The sequence below is a fragment of the Chiloscyllium plagiosum genome, chromosome 15 (assembly GCF_004010195.1).
Source record: "Chiloscyllium plagiosum isolate BGI_BamShark_2017 chromosome 15, ASM401019v2, whole genome shotgun sequence".
Taxonomy (NCBI): domain Eukaryota; kingdom Metazoa; phylum Chordata; class Chondrichthyes; order Orectolobiformes; family Hemiscylliidae; genus Chiloscyllium; species Chiloscyllium plagiosum.
The window spans coordinates 27,353,787-27,376,597 of NC_057724.1; the positions used below are offsets into that span (position 1 = coordinate 27,353,787).

Consider the following 22,811-nt stretch of genomic DNA (forward strand, 5'->3'; position numbering starts at 1 on the left):
ATCTATCTGTCAGCCCCAGCCCACAAGTCTCATGTCTGATGAACGGCTTATGCCCAAAACATCGATTCTCCTGCTCCTCCAATGCTGCTTAACGTGCTGTGCTTTCTCAGCAACGCACTCTCAACTCTCATCTCCAGCATCTGCAGTCCTCATTATATCCTAGTTTATTTTAACCTTTCTGTGAACCCTCTTCTAAGGATGCCTACCTCGCAGAAATTTTCCTCCCCTCTCTACAAAGATCTCAGTATCTCAGTGAGTCCCTCTCCCTCTGTACTACCCTCCCCCCTCCCCAACCCTGATGCTCTTCAGCCATGCCATTCAGCAGATTCGTTACCACAGCCACATCTCCTTCCTCAGTGCCTGCCTACAGAACCATCTGATCCCACATGGACACTGGACCACATTCAGACCAAGACAGTTTGGACCTGAACAGGATACCCAGTACACACTAAAACCTTCAGCAATGATTCTCTTTCTGGACCCTCCCGCTCCATAATATCAGCCATGCGCCGCCATCTACTCTACCTACAGTCAGTTCTACCCGCCCTTGACCTCAGAGCCACATTCTCCCAGACCTGCAACCGACCTCTGCGTTTCTTCACCCTCCAAAGGATTCAGGCGCTCAACAGTTTTTCTCCGCTACATTGGACATAAAAGAACACAAGTTAAACAAATTTTTATGTACTTCCCTCAATGCGCTGGCTTCTCCGAAAACTTCTCTTGGTCTCTGGAACTGCCCAGGCTCCACTACCCACGTGGCCGCTCCATCCATGATTGCCGGGGTGAATGATGACATCACTTCCGCCTCCACCGCCACCCCTCGGACAGCAGCCAATGCCGACCATACCACCTCTGCTATCGCTGTCCACCCAATCACCTCCGTGCTGCGGGTAAGACTACTGCCACTGCTAGATTCACCACCCCCAACACAGACGCGTTACCTACCTTGCACATCACTTGCACCCCAGCAGTTGCCACCACGGCAGCCACTTCCATCCCTAAAGACATCACTCACCTAGACACGGAAGACTCTATCGCCAACATCACTTCCGCCACCAGTGACATCACCTGCTGAGAGCCAAGCCAAAATGTTGCCCACATCACTCGTGACACTACTTCTATCCCTGTGGACACTGCTGTAAGCCCCATTTCTACCCACTTAGTGAGCGTCACTTCTGTTGGTGACATCACCGTGACCCTATAATCACGCCCACTCAAGCAACTGTGTCTCTGCCCCCACCTCCAGCTCCAGTCCCACTCCAGGTCCTAGCTCCCAGCCCTGTTGTGTTCACCATTCCCCCAGACCTCCCACTCACTGAGGACCAATGTTTAGTCCTTCCACCGCCTCCGCTTTCGGGCCCGCTTTTTCAAACAAGACACCACTGAGGACTCCTTGTCCCACCTCCAACACACTCCATCCACCTGGACACCCTGTGCTGGTCTGCTAACTACTCTTGACCTCTTCATTTCAAAATGCTGCCGTGACATCAACCACCTCAACCTGTCCACCCACTCACCCACTCCAACCTCCCGCCCTCCCACAACACAGTCCTTCACTTCTTCCGCTCCAACCCCAACCTTGCCATCAAACCTGCAGACAAAGGGGGCACAGTAGTAGTGTGGCACACTGACCTCTACACTACTGAGGCCAGACACCAACTTGCAGACACCACCTCCTACTGCCTCCTTGATCACGACCTTACCTCCCATCACCAAACCATCATCTCACAGACCATCCATAACCTCATCACCTCTGGGGATCTCCCATCCACAGTCTCCAACCTGATAGTCTGTGAACCCTGCACCGCCCAACTCTACCAGCTATCGAAGATTGACAAACCTGACTGCCCCGGTCAACCCATTGTCTCAGCCTGCACCTGTCCCACTGAACTCCCCTCTTCCTGCCTCAACACCATCCTGTCCCCTTAGTCCAGGAATTCCCCACCTAAGTTCGTGATGCCTAATTTTCACCACGGACATCCAGTCCCTGTACATTTCAATCAGCCACAAGGAAGGACTTGAAACCCTCCGCTTCTTGTCCTCACGGCGTCCCACCCCGTACCCTTCCACCGACACCCTCATCCGCCTGGCTGAACTGGTCCTCGCCTTCAACAACTTCTCCTTCAAAACCTCCCACTTCCACCAAACCAAAGGGGTAGCCATGGCACCCACATGGGACCCAGCTGTGCCTGTTTGTATGTCAGGTACGCAGTTACACCAGCACCAGCCCCCAGCTGTTCCTCCACTACATCGATGACTGTATCGGCACCACCTCGTGAGGAGGTTGAACATTTCATCAACTTTACCAACACCTTCCACCCTGACCTCAAGTTCACCTGGACCATCTATGATTCCTCCCTCCCCTTCCTGGACCTCTCCACACCATCTCCGGTAACCGACTAACCACAGACATCTACTACAAGCCCACTGACTCCCCCAGCTACTTAGACTAGACCTCTTCCCACCCTACCTCCTGTAAAACACTATCCCTTATTCGCAGTTCCTCCACCTCTGATGTATCCATTCCCAGGATGACCAATTCCACCTCAAAATCCCAGATGGCCTCCTTCCAAGATTAAAACTTGCCTTCCCACATAGTTGACAATGCCCTCCAGCGTATCTCCTCCACTTCACGCAGCACTGTCCTTGAACCTCATTCCTCCCAACGCAACAAGGACAGAACTCTTCCGGGCCTCACCTTCCACCCCAGCAGCTTTCGCATACATCTTTCATACTCATGTACCTGTCCAAACATCTTTTTAGATGTTGTAACTGTACCTGCCTCTACCACTTCCTATGGCAGTTTGTTCCACATAGGAACAATGCTCTGTGTAGAAAAGTTGCCCCTCAGGTCTATTTTAAATCTTTCCCCTGTCACCTTAAAAAATATGCTCCCTAGTTTTGAGTTACCCTACAGTAGTAGGTAAAAGACCTTTTGCTATTCACCTTATCCATGCCTCTCATGATTTTAGAAACCTATACATGGTCACTCCTCAACCTCTTATACTCCAGTGAGAAAGGTTCCAGCCTGTCCAGTCTGTCCTTGTTACTCAAACCCTCCAATCCTGGCAACATCCTGGTAAATTTTTTCTGAACCCTCTGCTTCCAGGGCACTCTGAAATGTACATAGTACTCCAAAAGTGACCTCACCAATGTTCTGTGCAACCTCAATATGATATCCCAACTCCTATCCTCAATGGGTCTGTGAGATGAAGGCATTTGTGCTAAACACCACCTTAACTGCCCTGTCTACCTGTGATGCATCTTTCAAAGAACTATGCACCTGAACCCCTAGGTGTTTCTGTCTTTTTGTCCTCAGATACTTCTCTTTCTGCAAAGATTCTCTTATTTAACAAAAAAAGTAAAACATGTTCTGACATTGGTTATTATCCTTGAATACAATTCTTAAAGGAAAAGATGTAGAATGTTCCAAAATCTTTCGACCTGATATTCTTGTATATGTGGTCAAATCCCTAAGTATACGCGGGTCTTGTAAGGCTTGCTCAGGAAATACAATATTGTGAAATTCTTTGCTGTTTTAGAAGAGTGAGTCAGGTTTCACCTTAATGTCACAGCAAGAAGTATTCCAAACAGGACACACAGGCTGAACATCTTGTTCTGTAGCAGGCATTCCCCAACTAAAAAATTACAAACCAAACTCGATGCCTGCAGGGAATATTCAAGTAAAACCTTGTAATTTAACAGTCAGGTGTTTTCCCGGAACTGTATTCAAACAGTTACCTAAAGTCATAAGATTTTCTTAGAAACCTTCTTTCAGCAATGGTTTGGATACCTCAAGGCTTTTCACTGACCTTTTTCAAGCCTAATCCAGATATCTGCAATCGTCAAAATTAAAGACCTCCAAAAAGTATTAAATCTGAAACCTACTTTAATACACTTTGGCAATGCTTTTGTATTTGGGTTCTTTATTTAAGCTGGTATTGGTCAGTGTTTGTGTAGCACAAATGTTAGTTCCAATAATGTAGGTATGTAACATCCCTAAAGTAATAGATCTTTATTTTGTAGTTTGAGGAGTAGTAGCTATTCGTACCATTGAGAAAATCAGAATTGTCACTGATTAATTAAACTTTTTTGAAAGAGTGTAACTTTGTATAATGAGCAGGTGGATGAAATCCAATTTCTCATGAATGCTGCATTGAATATTGGGGCAAAGCATTTCAGAAAAAAATTTCTTAAATCTGGATTGTTGCAAACCAGTGAAATTTGCCTGCTACAGGTTGTTGGTTTGCAATGTGTATTCCTATTTGTGATCCTGCAAGGCCTGCAAATATTAAATCTAATATGAAATATTAGTAATCCTTCTGATGTGGTTTGTTATTGGGATAGGCAAAGTAAAACATATGAGGTTTAATATGCTCTAATGCAGAATTGTATCTTGCAAAACTACGTCACTTAATTTAGTTTCCCTGTTTTTCACTTGGTTTGTCATTTGGTCTAGGAGCTTTGCACTGGTCACTTTCAGGTGTGCTAATGGAATAGTTTATCTGCATGGGTTAAAAATTGTTTCCATCAAACTTGCACTCAGAGTGCAGAATGGGACACATATGCCTTGGATCTAAAATTGCCAAAAACAGATATGAATTCAGGAACTCAGGTGATTGAAAGCAGAAGGTGCTTTAAGTAGTTACTGTGTTCCTATGCTGTTTATAAATTAATATTTTCAGGAACATATCAATAGCTGGCTACTTATCTACTTTAAACCTGGGATATAGTTAATCGTGAACTGAAAACAAAGACCTCAACCTGAGATATGGCAGTTTTGCATGTTTTCTTTTATTTCTACATTTTACATTTAAAATTATGGGATATTGAAGGATATTACAATATGTACTTTGTCCACAGGATGTCTGCAGTCTTTGGCGGAACGTACTGTTTGCGACATTCGGTGAAATGCCTGGTGGTCGACAGAGAAACATCGAGGTAAAGACAAAGGCAATGACCTGCCTTTCACACAGCATATTGAGGGAAGACTGTATAAGGGCTCATGAAAAAGGAGCCTTCTTCTGAGATCATCTAAAGTATTAATCAAAGATCACCTTTGATTAAAAGTTATTTGTGTAAAGGTCCAGCAAACAGGGAAACTTGGTCTAGAATATAGAAACAAAATTAATTTTCCTGAGATATTACAACAGCTCCTGATCACCCAAGCTTGGAAGACAAATCATTTGAGCTGCCAGAGGCTAGTGATGAGTGATGTTAGTTTTTCCTTGTGGCCTTACCTACACTAATTGATTTTCATCTGAAGACAAAAAGGCTCTGTGTTGTTGCATTTTATAAATTGAGTTCACCAAAAGATTCACCAGATTAATCGCTGTTGATAATGCGTGTCATTTCAAAGAGGAAACGACTTTAATGAATTTTTAGAAAGTTCGTTGTAGCAAGCTAGGTCGCTCTTCCCATTTGATAAACCCTTTTGTCTGCAGTGGGAAAATTCAGCAAGGATTGTGCAGCTGTATATCCCATTTTGAGATGAGTAATAACAGCCCTCGGGTAGTTCATAAGGGAAGGATTGAAACGGACTGTTCAGGGTGGTCACATCAAATGAATTATTCTGTTCTGTTAGTTTCATTTGATTTAAGATATGAAGTGACACCGGCCCATCAGCTGCTAACTTCAGAAATATTTGAGAAAATGTGGTTGTACAACTAAGGAATGTCTGCAGATGTGAAGTACTGCTCCCAAACAGATTTGTAGTTAAGTTGGAATACTTGGGTGATTTAAAAAGTGGAATGCATTGAAAGATGTTCACATACCAAACATTCTAGCTTTGAACACAGTTTAAACATTCAATATCCCTGCTTTTAACTTAGGATGTGGACCTTGAAGTGTACTACTACGTAATTGTTCCAAAACATTAAGGCAAAAGCTGTTTTCAACATTGTCTATTTAATCACTATTTCAGAAGAACTGGGCTATTATTTCATGTAATACATCATATATTATCAGAGGCACAGCTTACAAACAAGGAATGACCCATTGGCCTAGCTAGTCTGTCTTGGATTTTTAATGCCTGATGTAACACTTTGCAAACACTTCCACCATCTTTCCTAAGAGAGATGAAAAACCAATCTCAAAATAATGACAGTGACACACTCCTTTGGACGTTGAAAACTTCATTTACTAATGAAAGTGACAGAAGAAAGAAGCATTTAAAGCAATTCCCCTTTTTTGAATTATGTTAGTAATGGGTTTTCATGACTGATCATTTCAGGTTTGATTACTTAAAGTCATTCATAATTTGTCATTGGGAATTTTCTAGTCACCTAATTGGCTTTTGATTTTATCCCTTCATTACATTATTCTAATTTATGGCTGCTTTGCTGTGATTTAAAACTTAAGACAAATAGAAAGCTACTGACTACTTTGGTAATAGTTCTTCTATGACGATCAATTGGTCAGTTGTAAGAATTATCTACTCTGCTGTCTTGGAATGATTCTACGATAAGACAACAATTCATTCGCAGTGTTAATCCCAAATCTCTGCAAGAGCACCCCTCTCAATTTCAAACCCTAAACTTTTAACTGAGCCTTGTAAATGATTTTCTTTCAGGGGCTTATCCAGTTTTCTCTTGAAAGCTGCGATTCTATATGCCTCTGCCAGGGTGAAGAGCTTTACTTGCTACTCTATCTAAACCACTCATACTTTTGAACATGTCAGTCAAATCTCCCCACAACCTTTTCTTCTCTAAGGCAAACTTGAGCTTCAGTCTATCCATGTAACTGAAGTCTCACATGCCTGGAACCATTTTCGACTCCGCATCATTTCCTCAAGAGCAGTTTGGGTAAGCAACAGATGCTGGTCTTGCCAATGGGGCTCTCAGCTCCTGAAATAAATTGGGAAAAATGTGAACATTTTCTTTGCACATCTGTAAAGACTTCACAAGCTTCCTAAAGTGACTAGTTGAGGTTGAATCAATGTGTTATTAAGGATGATAGTAACTTCCTTGTTCTTGTCAATGCCTCTTCACAAAGCTAAGAAATTTGTGTTTTACTTTTACTGCATTCCTGAACTTCCCTTTCACTTGGAAAATGTAATGCACATGTATACACCCACATTCCCACTGAGAATCTTGTCCTTTTTTATATTCTTATTCATTCTCTCTGCCAAAATGTGTTACTTTACACTTGCTTACATTGAAACGCATCTGCCAAATTGATCTGTCAGCCTATCTGAAATGAATTTAATTTATTGTCACGTGTACCGAGGCACAGCGAAAAGCTTTGTCTTGTGAGCAATACAGGCAGATCAGAGTTAAGTAGCATAGATAGTAAGTAATAGGTAAACAGCAGCAAAAACAAAAACACAAGTACAGGCAAATGTTAAGAGTTGGTGACTCTATTAAGTATTCGAATAACAGTGGTGTAGAAACTGTTTCGAAACCAGCTGGTGCGTGTGTTCAGGATTCTGTACCTTCTCCCCAATGGTAGAGGTTGTAGAAAAACATTGCCAGGGTGGGATGAATCGTTAAGACTGCTGGTGGCCTTTCCTTGACAGCGGGCCTGATAGATGGATTCTATAGATGGGAGGTAGGCCTTTCTGATTGTCCGGGCCAAGTTCATCTCACTCTGACCATCTCCGATCTTGAATGGTACAGTTGCCATTCCAGGTAGTGATATATCCAGAAAGAATGCTCTCGATAGCACACCTATAAAAGTTGAGAAGGGTATTCGCCATAATGCCAAATTTCCTCAGATGCCTGAGGAAGAAGAGATGTTGGCCTTTGTAACCAGTGCGTCTGCATGAAGAATCCAAGAAAGTTTGTTGTGAATGACCACTCCCAGGAGCTTGACACTCTACTCGTTCCACCTCTGTGTTGTTGATGTGTAGGTGGGCACAAGTAACATCCTGCTGAAAGTCAATAATGAGTTTCTTGGTTTTGCCGGCATTGAGTGCTAGGTTGTTCTCAGTGCACCATTTTGTCCAGATCTTCCCACCTCCCATCTGTAGTCTGTTTTGTTGCCATCTAAGATTTGACTGACTATGGTGGTGTCATCAGCGAACTTGTAAATGGCATTAGTCTGGTATTTGGTGACACAGTCATGGGTATACAGTGAGTAGAGTAGGGGGCTGAGTATGCACCCTGGGGGGCTCCAGTGTTGAGTGTTAGTGAGGATGAAATATTGTCCCCACTCTTCACTGTGCCCTGTGGGTCAGGAAACTGAGGATCCAGTTGCAGAGAGTGGGACTTAGTCTGAGATCACGAAGTTTAGTAATCAGTCTGGAGGGGATAATAGTGTTGAAGGCTGAACTGTAGTCGATGAATAGGATTCTTACGTAGCTGTTCTTGGTGTCAAGATATTCTAGGGAGAAGTGAAGAGCAAGTGATATGGCATCTGATGTGGATCTGTTGTTCCAATAGACAAATTGGAGTGGGTCAAGAGTAGTGGGGAGGCTGGAGTTGATTAACGCCATGACCAGCCTTTAAAAGCACTTCATGACCACTGAAATTAGGGCCACTGGGTGGTAGTCATTGAGACATGCTACATGAGTCGCCTTAGGCACAGGGATGATGTTGGCCCTCTTGAAATGGGCAGGAACAGTGGCCTGCTGCAGGAAGAGGTTGAAGATGTCCAAGAAGATTTCTGCCAATTGTTCTGTGCATGCTGAGTGCACAGTCTGGTACTCCATCTGGTCCCATTGCTTTCCTTGGATTCACAAGAAGGAAAACTGATCTGAGCTCTGATGCAGTGACTGTTGGGATAGGTTTGTCAGGACTTGTCAGAATAGGTGTTACCTCTCCACAGAAATTCTGCTCAAAGCGAGCATAGAAGGCATTGAGATGATCTGGGAGGAATAATGTCATCGTCTGCTATCTTGCACTTTTTTTTTTAAGAACCTGTGATGTCATTCAGACCTTGCCATAGTCGCCAGGTGTCTGTCTGGTCTCTAGTTTGTGTCAGTATTGGTCCTTGGCTGTTTTAATGGTTCTGCGAAGGTCATACTTGGATTTCTTATATTCGAGTGGGTCTCCTGATCTGAAGGTCTCATGCCTGGTATTTAGCAAGTTCTATATGTCCTAATTCATCCAGGGTTTCCTGTTGGGGAACACCCGGATTAACTTCCTCGGTGTGCTTTTGGAAAGAGTTCTAGAATTTTGACCCTATGACTGAAGAGATAACAGTCTAGTTCCAAGTGAGGATGCTTGGAGGGGAACTTTGTAAGATGGTGGTGGTCCATGCCTTTGTCCTTCAGGGTGATCGAGATTGTAGGTTTTGAATGTGGCATTGAAGGAAAAAGATGAACAGTCGTCATCAACCTTAAACGTTAACTGTTTCTTTTCAGAGATACTGCCTGACCAGCTGAATATTTCCAGTATTCTCTGTTTATTAGCATTTTCTCTGTTAGCATTTTATCATTGGGAGCTGATCCAGGATCACCCATACACTTGTTCTCTTCATCAAGACTAATCTTCAACCTTACCTCAAACAATTGACGATTGAAACCCTTACCCATGCTTTTTAATGTCTTCAAGCTTGGATATTACACTATTTGGAAGGAGAAAGTGAGGACTGCAGATGCTGGCGATCAGATTAGAGTGTGTGGTGCTGGAAAAGCACAGGCAGCATCCAAACAGCAGGAGAATCGACGTTTCAGGCATAAGCCCTTCATCAGGAATCTATGCTCATGGCAGACCCTCCCACCATCCAGCTTTTGCAAACTTTGCTTCATTCAGAACTATGTTTGTATCCTAACTTGCGGTAAGCCCCGTACACTGATCCCAATGTGCTCGGTGGCCTGCAATGCATTCGTGATCACCAGGCTGTTCACCATTCTCTTCCTCGTGTTTAAGTTTTTCCATGGTCTGTGCCGCTTCCTGCAGCCATCACGACTCTGTTTCTCCACATATGGCATTTTGATTTTATTCATTCTCGGGATGTGAGCATTTATTTCCTATCCCTAATTAGCATTGTGAAGATGATGATGAGCCACTTTCTTGAACCATGAACTAGGATTGAAAAGTTCACTTTATATATAAGTTGTGATAAGTCCACTATCTATCAATACTACCTCCTCCACTCTTCACTTGATTTCTCAGCGGGAAGATTTGCTGTCGTCACTGCTCAAGATGCCAAGGTAAACATGTGCTGCTTTCATCCTTGTAGTGTTATGGACCAGGGCAGATCCTGACTTTTCTAGTTTTAAGCAGGTGTTAAGTTGTTAATCCAGGAGTGATGTAGCTGGCCCAACCACACAGTTTTGAACAAAACTTAATTTATTCTACACATGAATAAAAAAAAACAAATTTAGAATAACATAACGATTTGAAAACTCAATTGACTCTCACAACTTAATGATGCTGTTCCAAATACTTACAACATCCCCATAAACACCCCTATGGCAAAAAAGGTAGAATCAAGCACCGTGGCTTACAGGAGATAGAGAGATTCAGTAGGCAACACCTTCCATGTAGCTGTTTCTTTGACCAGCAGCCTTATAAAGCTGACCAGCAGCTCTGAACAGCCAGACTGCTAAAAACCTAAACCAAACTAGATCAAAGCTGAACTGGAAGAACTGGCCACTCCCCTTTCATTGTACAAGGTTTTTTTAAAACTTAAAAGCTTCTTTAAGTAGATAAACCCAGCCATCTCAGCAACTCTGCCTCGTACAACACTTTTGGAGAAAAAAAATGAAGGACAGCGCAACTTTTGTCAAAGGAGCAACATGAGTAGCTCGGGGGTTTCTCACTGAACTTATGAAACAACTGTTGTTGGCTATTTTGGTTTGTCGTGGAATTTTAAGCAAGCAACTGAGTTAATGGAACAACTGTTTGGCACTAAACATTTCTATTGATCGTTAAAGATGTGCTGTAATTGGCAGCCACGGCCAAATGCAAGTGTAATATTGATAATTGCTACAGTTGTACAATGGTATTGGCTACTGATTGTGGCATTGAGATACATTGTGGATGCAGTGAAGAGGGAATTGAGCTCTGCTGCAGCTAACCTATGTATAATTATAGCTTTAACAGTTGCAAACTTCATGTTTGGTGTCTAGATAAAATGATAAATTATCCCTGTTATCCTTCCTGTAACTAGTCAATGCTGTTCGAAGACCCACAAACAGTAAAGGAAACAAAAAGAAACTTTGAAAGAGGGAAAAGAGACTTTCACTGTTCACCTGTGTGCCATTGTTCTGATACTTGAATCTAATCTGCTAGTCTCTAGACAAAATTCACTTGGTCAAGTTTCCTTGGATCATTTGAACATTTGCAGAGTATTGAAGATGAGACAAAATTAGAGTTTGTGAAATCTTAGCAGTTTTTTTTGAAGTAGTCTGACGTGACTTCATAATCTCTGACAAGTCACTCAATCTGAAATCTATCATCTGTGAAGGATGAGACTTTATTTAAAATTAACAGGTAATGCCTAATTCAGATTAATTTAAATTTAAATTAATTTAACATGCCTTAATGCTATTTTTCAAAAGTTTCTTAAATGGCACCCTTCGTAACCAAAGGTTCCTGTAATCAAAACAGAAGAAAGGTCTAAGAATTAGAAACTGAGAAACCCTTGCACAAAGCAGGGGCTGAAGATTTTTGTGAACAAGCAATCTCTGCTAAAGTAAAAATGAACAGTACAGAAGATCAAATGTAGACTTTATGTAGAATTTTGTGCTGTTCGCTTATCCAAATAACTTAAACTTATTAATCTCCAGAACTAAATTCAGTGATAACCACCAAATAGATCTGAATTCTCACATTCTCTGTATCCTGTTTCCTTCTCCTCCTCCTATTTACATGAGAGGATGGGCTGTAGAGGCAGCTGTAGATTGTGTGCCCTTTTGTGCTCCTACACTGATGAGAAAGAGGAGTCTTGACCTCACTGCACTTTACCTGATTTCTGTAACCTCTCAATTATCTCAGTGACCAAAAATCTCTTGACTTCCACCTTGAATGTATGTAAGGACTGATGCAGAGCCTTCTTGAACAGCAATTTCAAAGATTCACCATCTTTTAAATTAAGACACTTTCCGCATCTTAATCCTAAATGACCAACCCTTCTATTGCATTTCATCTCCCTGGTTGCAGCCTGGGAGAGCAGCTTCTTTGTATCAACCTTCAGAATCTTTTTATGGTTCAATGAAATCATCTTTCATGCTTAACTCCAAAGAGTTAAAAGAAGACAAAGGCAATCTTCTCATCCCAGGAATTAATCTAATAAAAGTTTGTTGCACACCTCCCAAGGTAAATACTTCTCTCCTTCGATATAGAGATCAAAACAGTATTTGCAGGTGTATAATCAAAGTGACACTTTGCAGGTGACAAATTGACACTGTATTCTCCTATACTCCAAACCTTTTGCAATAAATGGGTGACATGCTATTTGCTTTCCTGTTTCCATCCATTTTGCCTTCCTAATTGCATAAGAGTCTCCTGGTAAGAAGAACAAGAGCCTTTTGTATTTTGTCTTTCCAGCACACTGAAGCCCATCACTTGAAAAATCATTCTAAGTTAAAAATCATGGATAACTTTGTCATCTCTTTTGAGCCGCACTTGATTCAATCAGCATTTCAACTTTGGTTGAGTAAACAAGCCATTACTTGTTTGGGACAATTGTGGGTTTGCTTTTATTTTCTTTCGGTTCAGCATTATCAGTCACTAATAAACAGACATCACATTTCATAACATTTTTGAAGTCTCTCAGGGTGGTAACCCAAATTGTCATTTTACTGGACTAATAATCTGAAGACCTGGACTCTTGTTCTGAGGTTATCTGGTCAAATTTAATTTATGAATCAGGCATGAAATTTTAGTCTGTTAATAATGCTCTTAAAATTATTTGGTTGTCATTAAAAACCCAACTAGTTCACTAATGTCCTTGAGGGAACAAAATCTGCCATTCCTATTTGGTCTGACCTATTTGTGGTTCCAGACACACCAACGTATTTAGCTGTTAAGACAAAGGGTCTTCAAAAATTTACTTTTACATTGTTTTTACCACCATCAAACAAAACTTCTCTTCTTTCAGCATTTTGAAGATTCTTCTCTGTGATATCCTAATTCACTCCTCTGTCACCCCAACACCCTGACCCTTTTCCATGGCACCTTTCCACACAAACGCAGGCAAGGTTAACACTGCCCTTTACTTCCTCTTGCTTAACTATCCAAGCACTCGTTCCAGGTGAACCAACAGTTTATGTGCATTTCATTATTCTACTGTATTGGCTGCTCAAATTGTTATCTCTGTGTAGAACACTTCTGTCTCAAACATAACCTAAACTTTCCAGTGGCTCATCATTTTAATTATCCTCCTTGATCTCCTGTTGGCATATCTGCACTGTATTCAAAATGGCAGCAGGATAGGAAGTGTTCAGACTTTGAGTCTTTACTCTCCCACTCACCTGGCTGGACATATTTTTTTTTGTTTTGTTTCTTCTTTATCAGTTATTTTCTTTTCTGCAACTGCAGTGAAGATAGGCAGTTGCAAGGGTCTGCTGTAGTAGCAGCAGTGTGGTGGATTGGATGTCTGTTCCTCACTGCCATGGTGGCTGCGGTTTTATTAAAGGCCTCATTGTCAGTGGGCTGGTCCGTTCCTCCTGGCGGTAGTGCGGCAGTTTCAGTGGTGGCTGTTAGCAGTGGCATGGTGGTTCCAGTTTGTCCAGTATGGCAGCTTTGGTGGTGGTGTCCTGTAGCCGCTACATAAACCCAGATTGCTGTGAAGGAAACAAAAGATGAATTTGGTCTTAACTTTGTCCCAACTATTTCTCTTTATAATTTCTGTAAATAAAATGGTGCCGAATTGTGGTGACTTATATGCATCTCATTGTATTTTCATACATAGAAGTGACAATAAATTGCTTTTCTATTCTGTTGCAATGAGTCTCAGTGTACGTACTTAATAGTTATCTGGACTCAACATTGAATTCAGCAATTTCAAGCTGTAAATTCTGTCATCCATTTTGAATTGTTTTCTCTGCTTGTTTTTTTTTGGCAGCAGCACACTTGCTCTCAGTCTGTCTTTTTTTTTAGTGCCGAGTTTTTATTTTCCTTACCCAATTCTGATTGGACTTTTAAGACTAACTTTTCTGTCATTCAGTCTCTTCTCTTCCATTCTAACACAGAGTGGCTATTAATTGACTATTTAGGGGCCTTAATTAATGAAGGTCATCCATGGCTTTTATTACCCAGGTTAATTACTAAGGTTGGAAATGTGTTGCTGGAAAAGCGCAGCAGGTCAGGCAGCATCCAGGGAACAGGAGAATCGACGTTTCGGGCATAAGCCCTTCTTCAGGAATCATTCCTGAATGAAGAAGGGCTTATGCCCGAAACGTCGATTCTCCTGTTCCCTGGATGCTGCCTGACCTGCTGCGCTTTTCCAGCAACACATTTCCAGTTCTGATCTCCAGCATCTGCAGACCTCACTTTCTCCTTAATTACTAAGGTGGCAGGAAAGCTCAAGTATTTCTCTGGGATCAACCTGACCAATTATTTGTCCTTTCCGCCACCACCACTTTCTCCAAAGAGGGGAATGTCACACCCACAGAGACACTTAACGCTGGGATTCTATAATATCTGCAAGCTACGAAGATAACTTCATTTGAGCTACACAAACAATTTAGATTTCTGTCCAAGTTGGAAACCTTGATCTTGATGATTTTGTTGCAGTGTTTCTGCAGCTTCCACTTCAGGGAATGGGTTTTGGAAAAGCTTTCAAAATGACTGAATTTTTCTTTGCATACAAATTTTTTTTCTTTAATCTTAAACTTCAGATATGTGGGCACCATTTAATGATATTCACTTTTACTCCCAGCACTCAAATTAATTTAGTATCTTGGTGTGAACTGATTCTTTGTAAGACATACATTATACTTTAAGCTAGTTCTGAGTTGTTTAGAATTTTAATTCATCAGTGGTTTCAACTACTGCCATATCAGTAACACCTACGCAATTGTAGTTAGACTATTAATAACTTCAGTACTGTTTTTCATTGAAGTTTGCAGTTCACTAAAAATGCAAGTTAACTATTTAATGTATATTGTTTGATCTTCATTTACTTTTGTAGGAAACTTGTTTGCTATATTTTGTGTCTGTAATATAACTAATTTAACCTTTTACTCTGCATATTGTTATTTCTCAGGTGTAAAGCTGTTGTTGACAGTAATGGCCATCGCATAAGCTGTCAATATTTTGTTGTGAATAATAGCTACCTACCTGAGGAACATGCTAAAAATGTACAATACAGGTAAATTTTTTCTACATTTAAGAACTGTCACATCAAATATGGAACCACCTCTGTTATCCGAAAATCAATTATCTGAATTTCGGATTATCAGAATACGATCTCAAGGTCCCTAAGTTTGAGATTGGAAACTGGACTCTGTCACTACCTGCTCAGCAGTGAACTCAGCAACTTCGCTCCTCCTCTGCCAGTCATTTATTTTCTTTCTTCCTGCTTCTCGTTTTAAAATATAAAGTGATTGAAATAAATTTAACAGTGGAGGATTTGGTTGTATGGCTCATATGACTGGCTTTCAGAAGGGGATGGAACTGTTGTGCGAGGACCCGGATGTAGACGGCGTTGCACCTGCTTTGTGCCTCGAACTTGGGACCGTTTGTGCGTGGCCGCAGTTTCCAGCCGGCAGCAGTGGAGGATGCGCAGGGCTAGAGATTGCTAGGGGGAGAGATTCGAAGGGGAAGAAGCAAAGGAGAGGGGGCCTTGGAGTCCAGTTGAACAGGCTGGAGGTTGTAGCTCGGTGTACACCCAAGGGAGGTCTTCCCCACCATCTCTGTCTAGTGCAAATGTTTAAATATTGAATTGATTCAACCTCCTGTTAATGTTAACTCGATTTAAGATATTTACCAAATTCTGATCAGTTATCCAAACATTCGATTATCCGATCAATATACTCCCCACCCATGTCATTCGGACAATTTGAGGTTGCCCTGTAATTTTAATACATCCTTGTTATAAGGTTGTCAAATGTCTAATTTAAATTGTAATTAGAAATCCTTGATGGTCTGGTGAAATAAATTTTAGTTATATCGTTTATAGTTGCATGTTATTTCTCTCATGGTAATGTCTCAGCCAATCAGAGCTGACTTTCCAACCAATTAGCAGTCATTGATAGTACATATCATTGTTTGAAATTTGGCGTTCTTGCATTTGTCCTGATGAAAGTAAGAAAAAAAAAGTGTCTCTTCTCAGCAACAGAATAAATTTTCTTCAGCCTTACGCAAACTTTTTTTCCCCAGCACTGAACTATTTTATGCCTATCTAAGTTGTAAATCTGGTCATGTATTTTCACAAAGTATAATACTGTTGAAAGATACAATAGTAAAATCCAAGCTGGGAAAATTGTAATGCAATAATAGAAAGTAGAGAAAAGTGTGCATCAAAATTGGCCTGGAAACATGTGAGAAGTTGTAATGGACTCAGGATCTCGTCCATCAACTTTAGTCTTTGTAGCTTAATGTTGTGCAAACCCCTTGAGCATGATGCACACTTTCACAGCTATTGTATCCTCCTTTGTGATTTGTTATTTCTGTGTGATTGTTGACAGTCCACTGATTTGCTGTAAAGAATTCTGTATTCTATGGTCAAAAAATATTGTATCTTCAGCATTTGCATGTCTGCTGAGAAAAGCTGTGAGATAACTAAATATTCGTTTGGATTTTTTCAAAACTCCTTGTGTTTATTAACTAGTTAATCATTCAATAGTAGCATTTTTTTTATTACCCATGTTTAAAAAGGCTTAAGTATTGATATCCTGGATTATGGTCATAATTTGAACATTGTTAAATTCTGGAGATTGGTTACAGTCCTTTTACTCCATTGTTCCATATTTCACACTGCTACTTAATTATTATTTTTTCTCCTTCTAAGGTATATTTCAAGAGGAGTTCTTATAACAAATTCTTCTATCCTGAAATCCACTTCTGAGCAGGTGATGGTAATTCTTACTGATACTTGGTCTTTCAATTCTTAAGTTTCTATAAAATGTAAATATAACATTAGCAACTAGGCTTTTGAATAGAATATTACATGAAATTAGTCTAAAAGCTAGGCAGAATTTTATCAAGTTGACAGTTGATAATACAACTCCAAAGAGGAGTCATTGGACTTGAAACATTAGCTCTGTTTCTCTTTCCACGATGCTACCGGATCTGCTGAGTTTCTCCAGCAATTTATATTTCTTGTATTTTTAATTTTAATTTTTTGTTTAGCTTGGCTATATGAACTTTCTGAATAAGTGAATCCAGTTGCATTGAATGGCCTTCCTCATCCTTGCTGCCTTGATTGCAAAATCCTCTGGAAAATGTGCAGTACAATATTAATTGCTCAACATAACCAAAAATAAATACACTGGCTTAACAGCCAGCTGGATATCATTGTCTTGGGATAGAGAATGAGAAAATCTATCTTTAGTTAATTGTCCTGTCTTCTTTCTTTCCCAGCTGAGATTGTAATGTTTCAATCTGGTATTTAACAAACGAATGGCTATCATAATAGTGTTAGTATTATTGAATAGGAAGCTCAGAAGCTTACAGTTTATTTTAGATGTTCCATTAGGCACTGCCATACTGATCACTTCTTTAGGTCTAAGCATCATCATTCATTGTGCATCTGGTATAGATAGTATAATTCATAGCTGTAATTATCAAATCTAGTTGTTCTCTGCGTGTGCCCCATATTTGTATCCAGTGTTCTTTTGAAGACAATGAAACACTTAGATTTTGATGCAATGAGCTAAGTGACACTGAGGTGGACGTTTAAACAGTAGAAGTTGTCATTACTGTACCAGTCCCAACAGAAACACCTTCGATTCTATTTTAACTCCGAAGCTAACTCTGACAAATACATTGACCAGAAACAGGTGAGTGCCTCAAAATTTCAAATCAGGTTCCTGTGATATCATTGAGCCAGGTCAGGACCTGGCTGCAGTGCTCTTGGATATGGCCACATTCCAAGATAAACAGCAGATTGCTGTTGCACTGGGGCATGACACCACTCAGACTGGAAGCATACTTGCCTATATTTTAAAACACGGTATATAAATGACTTGAGCTTTTCCAAGTAGGTTTATCTTCGTAGCTAGATTCCTGAAATCCTGATCTTTTTGCAAGTTGACTCACCCATTCATTTGTTTCCTTAAATAAAACAAACCTTCATACATCATCAATTCTACAAACTTGCCCGGAGGGGAGGGGGGGGAAAAGAAAAATCAGATACCTAAATTGTAAACCAGTGACTTTTTTTCTTGTGGAAATGAAAAATGTGAGCTATGGGATTAAAAATATTCATGATGAATCTTTCCTTGGTCTGAAATATGACAGCTACTGTAGTTAACTAGATATCCAGTTGTTTGGAGAAATACAATCCCAATTCAAGGTCAGGTTGGTGGATTTATTTCAGCATCCAAATCAAAGATTTGATTTCTTCTCCCCTTTGGTGACAATATTGCTGATCTCAGGATAATGGACTGATTTTTGTCACTAAAGACAACTTGTGCTAAGATATCATATTAAATCACATCATCCTAAAGTGCTCTTTGCATCACTGCAGTGAGTTTTAAGTCATTGTATACAATAAGATACCACAAACTGCCATATGTGAAAGTTCAAATTGAAGAATAAGGTTGATTATTTAGACTTCTGGCATTGTTTCCACTCATTCAATAATCCACAACTTTATGCACTGACTTTACAGATATCTATTTTGACTGTACCTGCAGTGGAAAAAGGTCAACCGTCTATCCGAATCATTGAGCTCTGTCCCTCTTCAAATACCTGTCCACAGGGCACCTGTAAGTTGAGATATTTTGCACTTAATACCTGAACTAACAACGATTTTGCTTTGAAATCAATATCTAATCCTGTTTCTACATTATTTTCATTTTTAAATTGATTTTTAACTGAGTGATTTACCATGGTCAATAACTGTTGAAGATTAATTCATTTATTCTTCAAGCCCCCCAATCTTGTGTTGTGAAGATGACATACATGTAATCAGAGTTGCCAGCTGACTGGAACTGAAGTCTTTCACTTGCCCTGAAAATATGACTCAAATGATCGAATCATGAACTGAAATCATTGTTCTTCCTGCTAGGAGAGCATTACATGACAAATGGCTTCAGCTGCTGTTACTAATTCAGTCATACCTGAGTGACTCAAACGTGTTGGATAATAGAAACTGATGTGGCAGACTACAGTAGAGGGCAGAATGTAAAGACAGTGCAAAGTACCATAAAATATGGTGGTTATTTTTGATTTATTGTTCAATTGTATAAAGTTTTTATGTGGTACTGGGTCTTTTACTATAAAGAAAATTAGATTATCGCCTACCCCCATGAAAGAAACCTTAGGCCTTACACTGTTAATGTTGATGGGGATGTTCCACTTCAAGGAATATTTGATATGTGAAGGTGCTTGTTAAGTAATGGAATCTGAAGAATGAAGCCTGTTGTTCTCATATAGTTCTTCAATCTCAACTATTCTATCATGCTCAATTCTTTTCAATCAAACAAATGTCCTCTTATACAGTTCCTTATAGTTTGGACTTTTCTTGAGAAAAGTCCAGTCTCTGAAAACGTTGGAAAGAGTGGTTCTGCAAAAAAAGCTATAAATCATTGCATAGAATGATATGCAAGTGATTAAGATGGAATTAAAAAACTACACTTTGAGATGTATGTTTGATGTTGTAAAAACATTTATGAAGAGTTGAACGAGATCCCTTGTAGACAGTTTTTCAGATTGACAAATGACCATATAAACCACAATTCCTCACAGTGGTCACAGATGCAAATTAGTGCAGTTCTAAGAAACTGCACTAATTTAGGATTCCTTTTGCTTTGAACAGATGAGATTGCATAGTGGTGAGCCATTTACAATAGCAAATTAAATAGGGAAAGTGAATTGTTGGCTCAGCTTTTAACTGAGTATACACTATTTTTGTTCCTATTTTTTGTCAGAGTGCTTTTGAAGTTGCTCTGAATGACCGATTTATGCTTTTCTGCACAGTCAGATGGTAACATGCATTGAACTTGCTAGTAAGTAGCAAATGTAGCCTCTCTCACTCATGCTATTACTATCTGGGATCGTACCAGTCTTCAGTTTTGTTCAACCTGTCCATCATACTGTAACAATTGTCATCTTAGTTTTCTTTTCCATTAATCTTTTTGCTTTCAATCCCATATTCCTGTCAAGAAGGAAATGAGTGCTGTTTGGATATAGTTCCACTGGCGACATGAAATCTTCTGTACTTAGTTGAGCACTTCTGTGTGTATCACATATTTTTGATGGAGGCCAAGCAAAGATATGTGCTCCCATTAGCAAATTTAATCTTGGACACATCCAACATCTATGCAGAAGTAGTTTGCAGCCAGAATTGGGGTGTAAGCCGCCTCAAATTTTCTTTCTAAACTTACATTTCCACCTGTCTTTGGTGACTTATTTGAAAAAAAAAGCTGATGAACATAGTCTTCTTGGCTTTCCAACAATAAAATCTTAGACATTCTGGATCTTTAATCAGACTTTGGTGGTTCAATGGGAACTTGTGGGGCCACAAAAGATATGTATTCTTTTTTAGTCAAGTTTGGAAAATTGTAACAGCTTATCCTATGTATTTGAACAGTACAGCAAACTTCTATGCATGTTGTCTTTATAATTTTGGAGTACTAAAAGTTAATTTATTTGCTTAACAACTTTGTTATTTTTAGGAAAGCAGTGTCTCATTGTAATAGATATTATATAATTTTTTTGGCACCTCTTGACAATTCAAATGCACAAAGTAGCATGCATTATTATTCTAAATAATGCAAAGTACCAAAGAATTAAGTTGCCTGTGATTTCATTGTGTTTGAAAAACAAGCATGTGGCATGAATTGCATGTGCCCAAAACATCACGATGATCATATACCTATACTCAAAATGTAACTTTGTTTTTGTTTGCAGTGTGAACCATTTATGTTCCTAAATTTACAATGTTCATTTTCATCAATAAATAATGGTGCTTGGGATTGCATCTCTAGAAATCATATCCATACATCTCCCAAACTCTAATAAAATTGCCTGTACCAAGATCATCATAAATGGCTAACTTGTATGTACAAGTTTCCATGTAGTTAGTCAGCACCCGTGTCAAGTAGAGTACTGTGTGGGGATAAATGTGAAGCCGAATAAGTCATCTTATCTCAAAGTACAAAATGTTTAAACCTATAGAATGGGCTATATTGCAAAGAAAAGTTGCATTTATTTTCCAATGTGACAGAAGTAAAATTCTAAGTTGAAATTGCATTAGCTTATTGTTACAGGAGAAAAGGCTGCACTAAAAAATATTTCCTGACTTTTACAATACCGAAAGTTTGTTTTGGGAACACTTGAATTGCTTGTTCATCTCTGTTAATTTATTTCACGTTAATAACGTGCTTTGTTATGTTCTATTTCAAATAGATCTGGTTCACCTAACTTGTCCATCAAATGGAACTGCCAAAGAAGACTTGGAACCTGTTGTGTCCACACTGTATGCCCAGTACAGTGAAAATGATGCTGGTAAGAACTGAAGACTTAATCACTCCTCAGGATGGCAGAGTAGATGTTTGCATTCAGCCGCACTCTCTCTTTTGTTTTAATTTGAAATTGTCAAATTTCTATATTGCTTTTTCTTTTACCTGACATCATGTTCTACTGGCAAAGATATTAGACTAAAATGCCTATTCCTTTCCTTACCACCTCGTTCATTGCTACTTCGTTCATTCCACATCTGCTCCTCCTTTAACATCTGTTCTTTCCCCAACTGGACACATCTTTAATGTGAAACCTGTTTTGCATTGTCTCTCAGTAAATTGGTCCTGTTTTGAATTTTGTTTGGATGGGGTCATGTTTACTTCAGTTGCCTCACTGGTAAGTACATTTTTAATCACCTTAAGCCCAACAATGGGAGTTTGCCCAGATTTCCTCAGGATTAGCTGTCATAGCTATGGTTGAAGGTCAACAGAAACCCTTTTTAGGATCATAAATGGGACTATGAGCATAAATAGAGTTATGGGTAATGGTTGATAATATGAAACCTTAAATAGTTTTCCCTTGTTGAGACTTCAGTAGACATCACCCACCTCCGAATGGACCATGGATAAACTTGTGGGAGTTTTACTACTTAAAACCAGACACTGGAGTTGTTTAGCAAGTCTGATCATTTCTTCTCTCTCCACAAATTTTTCATTTGGATGTAGGTTTGCTTGCTGAGCTGGAAGGTTTGTTTTCAGATGTTTTGTCACCACATTGGGTAACATCAGTGGTGCATTGTGGCATGGCCCACTTTCTATTTGTGTGTTTAGGTTTCTTTGGGTGTGTGATGTCATTTCCTGTTCTTTTTCTCATGGGGTGGTAAATGGGATCCAAGTCGATGTGTTTGTTGATCAAGTTCCGGTTGGAATGCCATGCTTCTAGGAATTCTCGTGTGTATCTCTGTTTGGCATGTCCTAGGATGGATGTGTTGTCCCAGTTGAAGTGGTGTCCCTCCTCTTCTATCTGTAAGGATACTAGTGAGAGTAGGTCATGGCTAGTTGGTATTCATGTAACAAACTGACTTGGATCCCTTTTACAATCCCCTAAGAAAAAGAACAGGAAGTGACGTCACACACCCAAGGAAACCTAAATTGAAAGTGGGCCATGCCACCAGTGCTTCATTTGGAGGCTCATTGATGATGTTACCGAGTATGGTGACAAAACGTGTGAAAACGAACCTTCCAGCACAGCCAGCAAACCTACATCCAAAACCTCAACCTGAGCTACAAATCTTCTCAAAACTCACTAATATTTCATTTCTATGATCTTTCATATAAGTTCTTTACT

General features: G+C 39.9%; 1 protein-coding gene across 2 annotated transcripts in view; it reads left to right on the forward strand.

Moving 5' to 3' along the window:
* The window catches only part of chm (CHM Rab escort protein), a 102,491-nt gene that overhangs the window by 63,126 nt on the left and 16,554 nt on the right, over positions 1–22,811 (forward strand). For both annotated transcript variants that reach the window (XM_043704522.1, XM_043704523.1), the window contains 5 exons: positions 4,864–4,941; positions 15,100–15,204; positions 16,846–16,906; positions 18,670–18,766; positions 21,411–21,509. In XM_043704522.1, the coding sequence (XP_043560457.1) occupies positions 4,864–4,941; positions 15,100–15,204; positions 16,846–16,906; positions 18,670–18,766; positions 21,411–21,509 (440 nt within the window). The remainder of the gene's footprint in view (positions 1–4,863; positions 4,942–15,099; positions 15,205–16,845; positions 16,907–18,669; positions 18,767–21,410; positions 21,510–22,811) is intronic.